Source organism: Enoplosus armatus, chromosome 8, assembly GCF_043641665.1.
Source record: "Enoplosus armatus isolate fEnoArm2 chromosome 8, fEnoArm2.hap1, whole genome shotgun sequence".
Lineage (NCBI taxonomy): Eukaryota > Metazoa > Chordata > Actinopteri > Centrarchiformes > Enoplosidae > Enoplosus > Enoplosus armatus.
Window position 1 is genome coordinate 7,219,521 of NC_092187.1, and position 15,530 is coordinate 7,235,050.

Sequence of the window (15,530 nt, forward strand, 5' to 3'; positions counted from 1 at the left end):
TGCAGCTAACGCCATGTTCGGGTCATATGTGATGAATTATAGAGACAGGAGAGATTCTCATGTTTCTGACATCAACTCATTGCAGAGGTGGTTGTGTGAATATTAATAACACCATGTACTGACAATATAGCATCAAATCCATTAAATTTGGGTTTAATTACCTTCAGTAACTTGTTTGGTAGGCATGTCCATATTATTATGTGCCAAGTCGATATATAATTAAGTACTTTTTTTTTTTTTTTTTTTTCAATTGAGCAATCCGATGCCTCCAGCTACTTGTCCACATTCTGTATCGTCTGGTCCAAGCAGGACTTGGACCGGCCACCTTTGGACCTGGCGACTACCGCCTCATCATTTTACAGTTATATGTTATATATATGAGCTTTAAAACTTTCCCAGGTGTTATTACCACTCAGATGCTGACATGAACGCTTCATGAGCAACGAGGAACAAGCTGGTCCAGTAGATACATGCAGCAGAGCCGCTCAGAACTGTCTGCTGGAGTTTAAGTGATATAACAAACTGTTAAACAGTGGCGACCAACGTTGATATCACACCAATCAAATGACAGTACTGAGATGGTCAGGTGGTCCCAAAAATATACACCTACAGAAAAACTCCAATATGAGGGGTCACATTTAAACATCTTCACTTTGGTCATTACAATTCTGAACAAACCCTCGTGGGAGATCCTGAATATAGTCGTCTTATCATTTCAGTTGAACCAGCATCTGTGAAGAATGGTGGAACAATCTAAAATACTAAAAAAAGATTTAAAAAAAACAGTACAATGTAAAAAAAAAACATAAGGACTGTCTTCCCATCAGGCCCCACAATAGGAATTCAATGGGCCTAAATTATTCAGCGTCTAATGTTCCTGCTGCAGGCTGATGAGTGTTTCCGCTCAGCACCATGTACTGTATCTAATCACAAGTCTTCCTGTTGCGAAGGAAACAATTATCACGCAGCCGCAGCGCTGTTTCCGTGCGAACGTCTCTAGGAGAGACAGCCGAGTGTGAATGGCAGCAACAACACAGGCTGGTACAAGACATTGCAATTATGTGCAATACAACTCCAGCTGAGAGGCAGCGAGGACGCATGATACTCCGCTGGATGAACACTTTGGGAACATCTGTGCTCCACGGACGTAAATGTGCCCTGCCAGGTAAAAATAGGCCGTGTGTGTGAATGAATGGAGAGTGGCAGCAGAGCAGAAAAAGGCGACTATAAAGGCTGGTGGTGACTGGATGACCTGTGATGTGGCTGAAACTTACATAAAGCAGTGAAGGGAAGATGGCAGCAGAGCGAAGGGAGGTGGAACTCCTCTCACTGTTTCCATAGGCTAGCTGTTTATCCTGTCTGATCTTTATTCGGCTCCGATTTATTGAAATAACGACGGCCGTGTACCTTTCACTTCAATTCCAGTTTATTACAACTTGGATCTTGTTTGTCAGAGTTTTGTCTGTCCTTCCCATCAGTAATAACTGGACATCACTAAAGAGAAGGGACCAAACACGTGCAGTCAAACAGGTTGGAAACAAACCTCTATGTTGGCCAACTTTCTTTTGAAGAGAAAATGAAGGCAAACAGTAAAATTATGACCCAAACTGTGTAAACATCCGCCACAGTTCACAGACTCACTTCCTGCTTCCACTTTGAACTTCGAGACTGACTGTACTTGTGTGCTCACAGCTTTCCTGTCGCATTTCAGATCTGCTGACTTTCAGTTTGACCTCCATATGAAGTGGTGTATACGGTGGCCGACAAGGCAAACGTGCTACAACGGCCCAAAACGCTTCCATTAGGAGAAACATGCTGCAGCTTCAGAAATGATGACCAGACGACTAACCAGAGTGTTTGTTTTTAAAATCGGGAAGAAAAGTGGAGTAAAGAGACGACATATAAAGGTATTCTTTTTTACATTTGGCCTTAGTCTTTTACAATATTATAAAAGAGCAACAGATTGCATTAGATAGCGTGCTCTCGTCTGGTCTCTCTCTCGGGCCAAAAATCAGGCTGCTCCACTCAGCGCTCCCACTAAACATCTGGCATATATTTTCTTTCAAGAGTGTGTATCGGCTTGTTCCAACTCAACTTCATTAAAGTTACATTAGATGACCAAAGAAATGTGGACACCCAACATCGCAGCCATAGGTGGATGTGATTCTGACACCATGAGCATGAATGTGCTGCTCTAACAGCCTCCACTCTGCTGGCTTTAGTCCTTCCTGCAGATGTTGAACCTGCTGCAGGGATGTGCTCCCATTCAGACACCAGAGCATCAGTGAGGTCCAACACTGACGTTGGTGATCAGGTCTGGCTCACAGTAAGAACAGACACAAAGTTAGAAGCTCACTATTGTTTAAAATACCATTGTATGCTGTAGGATTAAGATTTCTCTTTATTGGAACTAGACCCAGACCAGAAGCACCACGTGTCCGCATATTTTTGTACTTGAGTGTAGGATGCTTCTGGCGGAGAGTGGAAATCAATTTTGAGGATGACAGGATGTTACAAGAACTTGTTTCAGGCATATGAGCACATTGAACTGCTTCCACACTGTTAGCACGGCTGTAAAATGACACTCATTGGCTGTGAAAGATTGAGAAAACTTTCCAGCCCTCCAGCAGTTCATCATCACTGCAGCAGCCTCTGATGATGGCAAATAAACAACTTGGCTTCCAGCCTGAGAGAGAAGCTGTGAACAGACTCAAATAGTCACATAACCGTCCACACTCCTTTTTGCAGCTTTGTATTTTAATTATGTTTTATTTTTTGTAAAACTATAAAGAGTCATTGAGAGTTTGAAAAAGAATAAATAAAGTTTAGTTCTATATGAAACCAGCACTACCAGCAGTTTTATGTACTTCACTTCCAATTATTCAGTCCCTGGTGGGGGTCAAGCACCAAAACCACGGCATCCTACATTTCCTACATTCCTACATTTTCCCTGATGATGCCTTTTGGTAGTGCCCCATGGTTCAGTTTCAGGAATTTAAATATAACATTAATAATATCACAAGCAGTGGTTCTTCAGTCGTGGAAAATCCTCCATCACCATTTTTGTTGCATCTGTCTGCTGCAGTGTGTCCTGAGAGGACACTGATAAACGTGCCAGCAGCAGCAGCATGTTTACCCAATTCGTCTCATAGAGGGGCCCTGTGTCAAAGACCAGTCTGAATTCCTTTAACATTTGCTCACATGGTGCATATCTGTCAACTAATGTGGATTTCATCAATTAGTACAAACTAACTTACAGCAAACCCCAGGCATAGATAGATAGATAGATAGATAGATAGATAGAGTACTTTATTAATAAAATAATAAACAGGCTGCTGTCACGTCTAGCAGAGATGTAACATGTTCTATATGAACGAAGTCCCATCTGCTGATTTCCTGACCTACAGGTGTCCCAGGACAGATATTCTGCAGGTTGTGGTCTTCACCAAGTTCCCCTGTGACTTTGACATGTAAAATGAGCATAAAGGAAAAGATATCATGCAGAGAGGCAGTGTTGTTACGAGTAACGATTGCTGATACCACTATTTTTGGATCTGCCAGGGGCCAATAATTTGTATACTTTTGTGATTGTGATATATGAAATATTATATTATATATTCTATTATATATATAAGTGCTATGAAGTCACAGCCCTCTTCAGTCAGCAGATGATTTGAGACGTGTGTCAGTTATTCTGCTCCTTTACACACATTTAAGTCTAATACCTCAGCCATCACATAGTGAGCCTCCCAACATCCCGCTTTTTAGTGAGTAAGCTTTAAGGCTGTTAACATCATGCATGGCATTTGTATCATCTTGTTCCAGCTCTTCACTGAAGTTACTGAAGTTTTTTTTATGGCTGCCCCATCAAATGGAAATATTCTAGATGATTTGGAGGCTCTGGGATCTACACTAGAATTTAAAATAAAGTTCTGTGGGTTTGAAGAATGTTTGGCTGCTCAGCCTGAGTTCGTGTACTGGCTGACTCACAGCAGGTCAGTAAGGCTGAAGAGGTTTAATAGCATTTGCAATTTTGTAATTTTGGAGGTTATGCATGGGCAGATTAGCATGGATGGATATGTTAAATATCCATGAATTCTCTCTTCACTCTGTGCCTGGTACCTTCATCCCGGAGGTTCACCAGACTCAATTACGGAGGTGCATTCACTGACTTCATGTGCTGCTCCCAGTAATTATCTACATACACGTATTGCATATGTAATACAGGAAATAAGCACACATGTTGCAGAGGCACACAGACTGAGCATCAGTCCAAAGTGCGCGATAACAGTACGGAGACCTAAAAGAATAATAATGATAGTGATAATAATATTATATTCGGCAAGTGGAGACACGCGACTGTGCTGGTGAATATTCCCGGCGGCCTTTAATGATGTCAAATGAGGAGTAAAAGCCAGAGAAGCAGATGAATTCCAGCCTCTCCTCCTAACGAGTCTTTCACAGCACAGCGAGCTTTAAGGCCACTGTTCTCCACAGAGTCCTCTCTGCTGTAAAACGCGCTTAGAACACGTAGTCTGTGTTTTTGCATTAATGATGGGGCTCTGCGTCCTCACACATCCAACCACTCACAGTCCAACAAGAGTTAAACACCGGCTTACCTTCGACAGCGCACACCGCCGGCAGCATCCATAGAAAATATAGAATATCCATAATCACTGTTATTCCAGGCGTTTGACTGTAAAAAGCCAAAGCGTTCATCGCGCAGCCGTCCAGCAGCGGGCCATTGACTGTGGATTCATTCAGAGCTGCAGAGCATCATCCTTGTCCTCATCATCATCCTCATCAGCAGCAGCAGCAGAGGGATAAAGGCTGAGGAGCTGCTGCTCAGGCCAGTTTGGGCGAAACCAAAAGGAAGGGGGCGGAAAAACACCGGAAAAACGGCACAGCACCGGCATCCCGCTGCCCCCACTGACTGGGTCCTGACGCGAGCTTTACTTTGAAAAACTACTGCAAGTCATCCTGCTGTGGAAAGTGAACTTTGTTTTGAAAAGTTTGAAGTTGGAAAATGAAGTTTGTTATTATTATTATTATTATTATTATTACAGAGAGGGGAGAAAAGACAGGAAGGGGAGAGGCGAAGAGAAAGAAAAGAAGATAGCACGTATTGTTGATATTATACCTTTTTTCTTCTTTTTGGTCTCTACAAATAATCATGATAATAATCTCAAACCAAACATATGAACACACGCGCACACACACGTAATTGTGCACTTACATAAACATAGTTGTCACACTACCCGGCCCTGGTGGTGGCAGGGTGCTGGGAAAAGACGATGCAGTAATTAGAAATAATAATTTTATCAGTCATAAACCAGCAGACTGACTCCCAACAGTTTGGATGCAGCAGTTCAGAAAAGTTTAGACCTGCAACAGGTCACCTTCCTCCTGGAGGTCTGGGACCCAAACTTTACTTGGTCAATAGTGCAAATAAATGAATGAATATATAAATAAATATATAAAAAAAATAATACAAATAAATGTAATAATGATAAGATGACTTTCCATCCCAGCTGACTGGTCCTCAAACCCTGTCTGCAGACTTGGACAGGAGTTCACACGTGGTCCCTGAAGGAGACAGTAACATTAAAACAGTTATTAAGAGAGGATATTAACACGCAGAGCAATAATAAAAAGGGAATAATAATGTCGGTCTAATGAACATGTACTGTACATGTAGGGCAACATTATCACAACACAGAAGCATTCAACACTCACTGGACCACTGGAACAGTGAAAGCAACTGAACTGGAGATGAAATCAAATGTTCCTCCCAGAGGGTTCTTCAGTGGAACATTTTTGGAACACAATTTAGTCCGTGTTTCTCTGACTTTGTGTGAACAGTTTGCTTTTGTCTTTTTCCTCTTTCAACATGACGATGTCCCCGTGTACCAAGCAGCTCCATAAAGAAATGATTTTCCCAGTTTGGTGTAGAAGAACTTGACTGATCTGCACAGTCCTGACCTAAACCCCATCCGACTGGAACACCGACTGAGAGCCAGACCTGACCACCAACATAAGTGTTGGACCTCACTGGTGCTCTGGTGTCTGAATGGGAGCACATCCCTGCAGCAGGTCCAACATCTGGAGGAAAGACTGAAAACAGCAGCGTGGAGGCTGTGAGAGCAGCACATTCATGCTCATGTTGTCAGAATCACATGTTCAGCTACCACCTATGGCTGCGATGTCAGGGTGTCCGCATACTTTTGACCAAATAGTGTATAAGCACACCTGTACACATCATATTATCTGTGTTTTATATTTCACATTATAAATAAATGGACATACAAAATGTAACATTTCCTACTGTAGGAGTAAATGTTTGATGTGGTGCTTTAGCTGCTGTCACGTCCACTGATCCTATAGCAGAGCTGTGTGAGCGTTTCATAACACAAGACTGGAGAGGACGAGGGGGGGGCAAAGAGGGGGGTGGGGGGTACTGAGAAAGACAGCGAGTTAGAGAGACAGTGAGATAGACAGTGAGAGAGAGAGAGGGAGACAGCAAGAGAGAGAAACAGCAAGAGAGACAGCGAGAGAGAGAGAGAGAGAGAGAGTGTGTGTGTGTGTGTGTGTGTGTGTGAGAGAGAGAAAGTGTGTGTGTGTGTGTGTGTGTGTGTGTGTGTGTGTGTGTGTGAGAGAGAGTGTGTGTGTGTGTGTGTGTGTGTGTGTGTGTGTGTGAGAGAGAGAGAGAGAGAGGTAGAGAGCTCAGGGAGGAAATAGAGCAGAAGAATATGGGCCTGACAAAAAGGAACCCAGTCTTCCTCCAGATGAGGGAGGGCTGAAAACAACAGATTAGCGGAGCCCGGGGCTTGTTCCCATGGAAACCTTTGCCCAGGGAGACGGCAATGAGACCGCAGCAGATTGTAGGTCAGACGCGGCATCAGCGATCCAATCAGACGTAATCTGTGTTGACTTGTGGGTCAAAGATTGAGCAGTAAAGCTGGTGCCTTTCTGTGGTGCACTCACTGTGGGGGGCCCTGGTCTCTGTAGTCTCTGCTGGACTACACCAGGGACAGGTGTAAACACTGGACAGATACACAGCATCAAGTCCTCCGAGTCCAACAACAAAATATTGATTATCAGTGTTGGGCAAGTTACTTTCAAAATGTAACATATTACATATTACTAGTTACTTTCATTTAAAGTGATAAGTGTTGTCCTCTTGTCACAGTCCTGCTCAAGGGGAGGACAAAGCGGATAGGACAACACATGACTTTTAACTAAAGATTTATTTAACAAAATAATAATAATAATAATAAGTTAACCAATGGCAATATAAAGTATGCAGTAACATCAGTAGTGTATTGAGTGTTTGAAGGAGTGTACAGTGAAGTGTAATGAACAAAGAAAAAAAACACAAGGAAAACTCTAACCCATACAACAAACCAATCACACAGGGAGGGAGAGAGAGACACTGACTGAATCCACCAGCTTATATAGTTGAGGAGCAGCAGGAGTAGGTGGTAATCATGGATGCATTTCCTGCTTCCCTCCTAAAAAGGAAGGACAGCCCAAACAGGAAGTCAAGAGGGCTGTCATATAAGTTACTTTATAATACTAATGTCTGTGTGGAGTAAAGCGTTACTGATTACACCACTTCTGCGTTACTTTCACCAAAGTAACAGCAGAAGTACGAATCGGCATTGTAACATGGAAGAAGGTAATGTTGTTTCAGAGCTGTAGTCAAAGCTCAGAAGTTTCAGTTTATTGCAGTTAATTACAAATCCAGTGGAGGGCGATGCTATACAGCCAAATGACGGCTCTCTCTCTCTCTTACTCTTAACAGTAGTGTGATGACATGGACCAATTGTATCATCAATGTAGTGATAACTTCCATTTAAAACATACACTGTATACCTTTCATCATTCAATCCCCAGCTCTCCATGTTGAAGTGTCCTTGAGCAAGACGCTGAACTCTAACCCTTGGAAACCCTTCATGTTAAAAAGCACTAAGTGAAGACTATTTAGCTTCAGTTTGTCTCTGCTCAGATGAACTGTACATTCAAACATGAAATGTGTTCTTGGAAACAACAGTTGCTCTGCAACAACTGATCAAACACCTTGAGTTTATATTTGTTTTTGTGACACAAACAATACATGGTTCCATAATAACATGATACAATTGTTTATATAATGAAAGAATAAAATAATGAAATATAGCTGCAGTAAGTAAGGAACAATATATGTTAGATCAAAGCAATGACTTCTTATGGTATTTTCATATTTATTTCTGATATGCCATTTTGTTCGAACTACGATGTCTGATTGCTGACCTTTGTTTGTGTTAATAAAGATTAGAGAATAGAAATGACGTGGTCATGCGAAGACATCTCTTTTTAAAATACCTTTTTTCCAACTGGAGTCTGGTCTAGAAGATCACAGTAACAACCAATGATTAACCCTTTAGTTATCCAAATAGCATGAAGAGCAATTGCACCAAGAGCTTTCGTGTAATCCTCAGGTGTTTCACATATATTGAAATAAAAATGTCTGTAAGTGAAAATGTCATCCTTGTTAAACAACAATATTGATACAAGATGTCCTCATTATATGTATGAGGTGAGGAATTATGCATGGACAAGGAAACAATGCGTTTTGTCAGTAATTGAAGCCTCCATGGTTGAATGATCTTACAAGTAGAGCACAGCGGAGAGCTTTTATTTAAAGTCTACAGTTCCCTCTAGTGGTTGGAAGGGGAACTGCAAACAAATACATAATTTGGAAGCAACAAGTAAGAGAAGCTGGAGCACATGAGGTGGACCACGTGACATAAGTACGGAGCACCATTTATTTTACGTACAGAGAATTTATATAAGCAAACTAAAAGGACATCCATGGGGTAACCCATCTCCTCCATTGTAACATGATTAACAGATCGCCCTGACAACAGCTCCTACACCACCTGACATCTTGTCCTGGTCTGCACTGCTCCAGTATAAACAGCTTCACTCCAGTGACTACTGGTCACCTGAGTTCATGTGAAGACTGACAGGAGCGTAAAGACAACAGACCACTAACCCTCTCACACAGACCAGGGGTTTCATCTGAACTCTGACCTCCTCTAATAACATAAAGATCAGTGGTGAGGAGCCTCCTGCACAGAGCACTACATCTCATCAGTGAGGAGGAGGAGGAGGAGGAGGATAGAAAGGGGGAGCTGCAGCAGGTCTAGGACCTCAGAACAGGACATGCACTGCCAAAAAAAAAGGGGCCACCAGAATGATCCTACTCCATTATGTGGACTGTCAGATCATCTGTTCTCTGTCTTTAAGTCAAAAGCAGTCAGCACAAATGGTTTAACACCTTAAGAGCTCTGCTGGTCCACCCTGAACACAGGAACGCTCTACAGCTTTGTTTAGTCCTTCATCTCTGTATGACCATCAGACCTGTGCTTGTTCATAAATCTTCATTCATTTCCACATGATACTTAACCCTCCCCCGTCCCTCTGATTATGATGGTGATGATGAAGAGCATCCAGCAGTGGATAAGTGATGCATGCGTGGATTTAACCCCAGAGGATGTGAGATGATTTGATTGCTGAGGATGAGTGCTTAGCAGGTTTCCACCTTACAGGCCTCCTTACATTTGGCTCTGCGGCTGAATCGCCCAGCAGATTATGATGTCACGGCGACCAGCCCTTCATCTGGAGCCGGGAATCACAGTCAGGAATCAGGATTAAGTACATGTAGGTAGTGGTCTGCAGCAGTAGAGCTGAGTTCATGCAGTCCTGCTGGCTTCTCCCCTGTGGACCTCGCAGGAAATGAAATTGTGGATTTTTGCTGTCTGAAGATGAAGAATGACACAAAGAAAATGAGAGACCTCTGAGGCTTATTTTTTTTACCTCCCATGGTAAGGTAATTGATCTGTTTGCAGCTGCTGTTTGTGAAAGTAATTTTCATGAAAGTTGTTTCCTTCACGTTTTACATGTCAACAGAAAAAGAAAGGAGTCAAAGAAAAAAGTCAGATGTGAGGTTTGTGCTTCGTGTTAGAGTGCTACACTCATTCTTCAATTCCTTCTACTAACATACCAGCATTTTATTTCTAGACTGCGTCTGCTGCCTATAACGACCAGTAAGCAAGATGAAGGTGAAATGGACCATGCTGGGCATGGTTGTCTTCTTTCTGCTCTCTGTGGTCATGACCTGCTGCTTCATATGGCAGTACAGGATGCCAAAGTTGAAGACAGGTAAAGTTTACACCCACACATAAACAGAAATACAGCATGACTTTCCAACCTGGGCCTTCCATAGCCTCTTTGGTGTAATTGCTCGTTTGCAGGAGCTGCAGAAGGATTACACAAAGCTGGAAATAGTAGCAGCAGGATTAGCAGCTGCGTTAAAGCAGACTTTAACTCCTGCCGGGGGAGGGGGGGCTGAGCAGTGCAGGATGTTTCTGGATAAAACGAAAACAGTCACGGCCTTCAGATGCTCATGCTTTGTATGTGACATAAATCTCAGTGTTCAGGGTGTATGGACACGCTGTGCCTGAAGGAATCAATCAAAACATCATAAAAACAACTCAGCTTTATAACTTCATGCCCCTGGGAACTTGAAAGCAGGTTGACATATTTACAGCACTTAATAATGAACTGCACAATGTGAGGGTTTTATGGCTCGTCTTTACATGCTGGATCTCTATATCTACTATAGATTATCTGCACTTCATTCAATTCGGCTGTACTACAAACTGCAGGATACTTAATATAAGACTGTATCAGTAATAATGTATTAATGTATATCGCAAACTAGGGGTCCTGTTGGGACCAAGAGTGCTCTAATGTTTGCGATGCTATCAAGATTCAGGTTAGCAAGATTTATTTGGACAATAGAAAAACATGTAAACTACAACATGGACAGATTTTTGATGAGGAAGAAAGGATCAAACATCAAATCCCAAATAAAAGGAAGCATGTTCAGTGGTTCGTGTTTATGGAAATATGTTTTTGTTACTAGTTTCTCCAATATTGCTAAAGTTTTTTGTTTGACTTCCCAGGTGAGGGACAGGTGTGGTCCATCGCCCACACAAGCTGTGACATTACACACATTTCAACGACTTCGAAGCCGTCTAATTTACAGTACATGTTGTACACCTGGGACCTTACTGTGAATCTCTGGTTGTACAGTCAGGGTGTATATCCGACCATGACAGATAGATAAGTTGAGTCTGCATGTACTGTCATATGTGATGAGACTTTCCCCTTTTTCACAGTAGTGGTTGTAAACAAAGTGACAGCAGAGGAGATGTGCCCTCTCTTCCCTGAGCCTGCGCCCCTCAAACATCCCATCACATCGCTGAGGGCAGCCTTAGAAAAGGTAAACCTTTTTATTTTTCTAATTCATATTCAAACGTCTCATCACGGAGATCTTCTGGATATAGTTGGAGTTGATCTTACTGAAGTTTCTCCTAACAGATAGATGTCCTCCTGAGGTCCGGCGTTCACACCACCAAGCTACCAGCAATATCAGCCATCGTGGTTTTAAATGACTCTGTTCTGTGGAATGGAAACTTTGGCAAGAAGAACACGAGCGACCCCTCCTCATCTTCACCCAATGAGTACACAGTGTACAGGTGAGATTTACAGTCACACAGTGTGTACAACAGGTGTGGAGGAGATTCAAATATGACAGAGATCTGACAAAAGGGAAGTGGTGATTTGTCCAAATGCCAGATGCTTAGTTATTAATATTATCAGTCAGCCAGTCCATAATATTAGCAGCAATAATCATCACCTCACATCATGTAACCTGCAGTCTAATACTTTTATTGGATATTGCATTTGATTTGAGGCTTAGAGTTAGAATTAGGGGTACGGGTTAGGATTAACCCTTCATTGTAGTAAGCTACATATAGGACCTGTGATCAATGAGACTGAACCACTCACTAAATTAATCTGTGCAGCAACAGAGGGAATGCTATATATATTATTAAACCAGTATACATTTACTTAATCAATTGGAATAAGCATGTGTTACGCTCACTTTAATCACTGCAATTGCAGGATCGCGAGCCTCTCTAAGATCTTCCCCACACTGATGCTTTACAAGCTGTGGGAGGACGGCCTGGTGGACTCTCTGGACGACCCTGTGGAGAAGTACGCAGACAATTTCACCATCAAGAACCCGCTGGGGAAAAGTGGGGGGCCAGCATCCTCATCAGTCAGGACCCTCGGTCGCCTCTCTCCGGCTCTCACCCTGCGCAGGATGGCCAGCCAGCTCTCTGGTAATCACACCATCTGCTTTAATGACACGGCGGCCATCTTTGATTAACCTACATTAAATGAACACATTTCAGAGAACTGTGTAGCCTGGATCCAGACCTCTGAATCCCCACTATCATCTCTGTTCAGTGATTAAAATAGGCCTGTGTAGGCCAGCGTAGAAACAGTCGACCAATCAGAGCTTGCCAGGTGGGATTATAAGAATGGGGAAGTCATTTTACATCATAGTTAGCTAGCTACATAGCTACATTCATGAGAAACAGCAACAGAAAATGGTTTCAAAGATGCCTCAAGCATGGATGAGATGGACACAACTGTGCAGGTTGTTGTAAGTCGACTTACCGAAATAACTTTTAAAACATCAATTTACTGTTTTCTGCTCCTAACAACTGCAGTTTTCTGTGTTAATTCAAAATGGCGTTGGCAGGACGGTCACTGGCTACCTCGGGCAAAATTTTAAATTAGCCAACATGAACACAAAACAAATGAAGCTAAGCACTTTGGAGAAAAAGAAAAAAATGACTGATAGCTCTTGCCCTTCTTGAAGTGGCAAGTTGATAAAAATGGTGGTTCCACTTCCAGTCACCCCATTACATCACAGTCAAATAGCAGCAGTGTGTCAAGGAAGCACATCGGTCAAAATGTAGGTCTAGACTCTCATACTGGACAATTCCTTTTAATGACGTGTCTCTACCACCTACTACAACACCTTAGCTAACCTGGGCTCACATGAACAGAGAGAGGTGCTATAATTACTTACACTGAGCTGTGTCCAGAGATAGAGCTAATCAGCTCTGGGCTCTCAGAAGGAAAAGGAGGGATTAACAGAGGGGGAAGCCCTGCTGAGGGTAGAGGTCTATCTCTGTTTGATGACAGACTCAAACCATGACACAAGCTGCTGGATAGAAAGAGATGTGATCCTTTTTCTTCACAATCACTGTTGGAAAGGTCGCATGCTAACACTTGCTAACATGCAAACAAAGTCTAGATGAAAAGTCAGAGGATCACCAAAGTTTTTACAATTCATGCAGGGGAGAACATGGATGTCTGCACCAAATTTCATGGAAATCCATCCAATACTTATTGAGATATTTCACTCTGAACCAAAATCATTCACCCTCATGGTGACGCTAGAAGAAAGGTCAGGGGATCGCAAAAGTCAGTAGGATTCATTGTCAGGGAACCATGAATGTCTGTACAAAATCTTGTGACAATCCATGTAGCTGACGTTGAGATATTTCACTGTAAGTGTAAAGTTAAACCTATATGGTTGTGCCAGATGATCCTGATATCCTGTTGGGACCATGACAGTTTTAGTTGCTGCTGTGTGTCTTCTGCAGTGTGACTAAAAAGTCTTCCTGTGGATTTACGGCACCCATTCATTGTAAAAGAATATTGAGTCAGCAGATTGAAATTCAAACCCATGGAACAAAAATCTGACATATATAACAGAAGAACATTTGCTTTGTGACTGATGTCCAGTATGCTGGTGATCTATTTCATCCATTAAAGTGAGCCACATCAGTGCCATGGGTGAAGTGTTAGCATGGTCCCTTCTTTAAAGCGGCCAATGCATTCATGACTCCATGGACTAAACAGCTCACAGATTTACTTCCAATTTTACTCACTAAGGTGTTCTAATATTTTGACAGGGTTACCCAGAAGATTAAGGTCAACTAATCTCCTCTGGAGTGGAGACACAGAGGCAGCTCTTAATTTGTTACAGGATGATGTCCTCGTTGCAGATCCAGGCACCAAGTAAGGCTTGTTTCCTTCCTGCGTAGCTCTATTTTTGACTGTGATGACTTTAAACAATCTGTGCATTTCTGGTCTGGTCTTAAAGGAAAGAAGGGGTCTATGCATAGAACAAGGATCCTTGTGGTATTTTGTGTCCATCTGTGACAGCATTGTCTCTTTTCCCTCAGATGTCACTACAGCAATGTTGCTTTTTCCTTATTGGCGAACATCTTGGCCCAGAAGGTGACTGGCTCAGACTTTGAGAGCTGGGTGTCAGACAACGTTCTGGAGCGGCTTAGCATGGAGGACACTGGTTTCAACATAACTCCAGCCATTCAGAAGAAGATGGCTGTTGGTGTGTACAGCAATGGCCAGCCGGCCCCCCTCTACAACCTTGGCTGGTATCGACCTGCAGGTCAGATGTATTCCACAACAGCTGATATGGCCAAGCTCATGATGGCTCTTCTGGGTGCTTACGGCGGGACTTTACTCCGCCAGGACACCCTGAACACCATGATGACCCCGGTCTTCCGATGCCACAGCAGCTACTTCGCCAACTCCACCGGCACACCGTGGGAGATCAACGAGCAGCTCGGCTATGATGTGGTGAGGAAAGATGGGGACCTAGATGGTTACGCGGCCACCCTCTCCCTGGTCCCACGACTCAAGCTGGGACTGGTGGTCCTGATGGCCGGGGTTCGGCCTGCAGACCAGGACCTTGTGAGTCAGGCCTACAGCTATCTAATCCCCGCAGTGGAGAGCGCTTTCAGGAACGCTCGACGAACTCTTAGACCACCACCTGACCCATCTCCATATGTGGGCTTTTTCACTTACAGGAATATGACTTTCTATGAGATTAAGGTGGACTCAGACGGGGTGCTGGTCATGCAGCAGTTTGGACCACAGGTAGACACAACTGTGCCATCCAAGTACCGAACTATTCGGCTTGATTACCTGCAGGACAGGGTGTTCAGGGTGGTGTTTGAGAGCCCATATCCTTGCAAGCTGAAGGTTAACAGCGCCTCAGTTTCCCTGGAGGCACAGGACAGACAACTCTTCAACTTTTACCTCTTCAGCAAGAAAGGTGTGTCGCCAGGGTTTGATTCCCCAGGACTCAACACTTACAGGGTGACGAGGATAGCTGGCAGACCATTCTTTACTTCATAAAGTTCAAATTGAATGTGATTCATTCGAACTATATTTTGATATTATTATATACTCCTCTGCTCATAATCGATTCTATCATTTAGTCTTGTCCAAATCTCCAAAGGAATCTTGGAAAGTTATTCTTCAGTTAAACAAGTAGCACAAGCAAAGCAAAACTGTTTAGCAAAACTAAACAAAAATGTTTAGGCTACTGTATAAATGTTTGCTAAGATGTGTTTGTTAATGGACAATGTGGCAGTATTCCTCTTCAACCTTTAAGTGCCTACAGTTCCTACAAGAGGAAATCACAATTGATTGAAATGTTCAAGATTCAGATCCACCAGGGAAGCATTATGTAAACATGTTGTCTGTGCACAATAAAGACAGTTACAAGATGATATGCTAAATAA

At 42.9% G+C, this 15,530-nt stretch overlaps 2 protein-coding genes and 1 long non-coding RNA gene across 4 annotated transcripts in view; 2 read left to right on the top strand and 1 right to left on the bottom strand.

The window, feature by feature from the left end:
- Nucleotides 1–4,719, bottom strand: part of ephb2a (eph receptor B2a) — a 29,040-nt gene extending 24,321 nt beyond the window's left edge. For both annotated transcript variants that reach the window (XM_070909953.1, XM_070909951.1), the window contains exon 1: nucleotides 4,620–4,719. In XM_070909953.1, coding sequence (XP_070766054.1) covers nucleotides 4,620–4,719 — 100 coding nt within the window. The remainder of the gene's footprint in view (nucleotides 1–4,619) is intronic.
- Nucleotides 1,015–6,292, top strand: LOC139289055 (uncharacterized). Its single transcript, XR_011597452.1, has 3 exons — nucleotides 1,015–1,165; nucleotides 1,712–1,907; nucleotides 5,918–6,292. It is a non-coding gene; the product is annotated as an uncharacterized lncRNA (long non-coding RNA).
- A 3,808-nt stretch (nucleotides 6,293–10,100) lies between these two features.
- Nucleotides 10,101–15,141, top strand: LOC139289476 (putative beta-lactamase-like 1). Its single transcript, XM_070911088.1, has 6 exons — nucleotides 10,101–10,206; nucleotides 11,229–11,332; nucleotides 11,431–11,588; nucleotides 12,019–12,239; nucleotides 13,890–13,995; nucleotides 14,163–15,141. The coding sequence occupies exons 1-6, from the start codon at nucleotides 10,101–10,103 to the stop codon at nucleotides 15,139–15,141; spliced, it is 1,674 nt and encodes a 557-aa protein (XP_070767189.1).
- Nucleotides 15,142–15,530: the final 389 nt, after the last annotated feature.

Excerpts from the sequence above, each read along its gene's own strand:
- LOC139289476 (XM_070911088.1), top strand. The coding sequence starts at position 10,101 with ATGAAGGTGAAATGGACCATGCTGGGCATGGTTGTCTTCTTTCTGCTC. Across the intron at positions 10,207-11,228 it reads GATGCCAAAGTTGAAGACAG|TAGTGGTTGTAAACAAAGTG; the intron begins GTAAAGTTTACA and ends CCTTTTTCACAG. Across the intron at positions 11,589-12,018 it reads AATGAGTACACAGTGTACAG|GATCGCGAGCCTCTCTAAGA; the intron begins GTGAGATTTACA and ends CTGCAATTGCAG.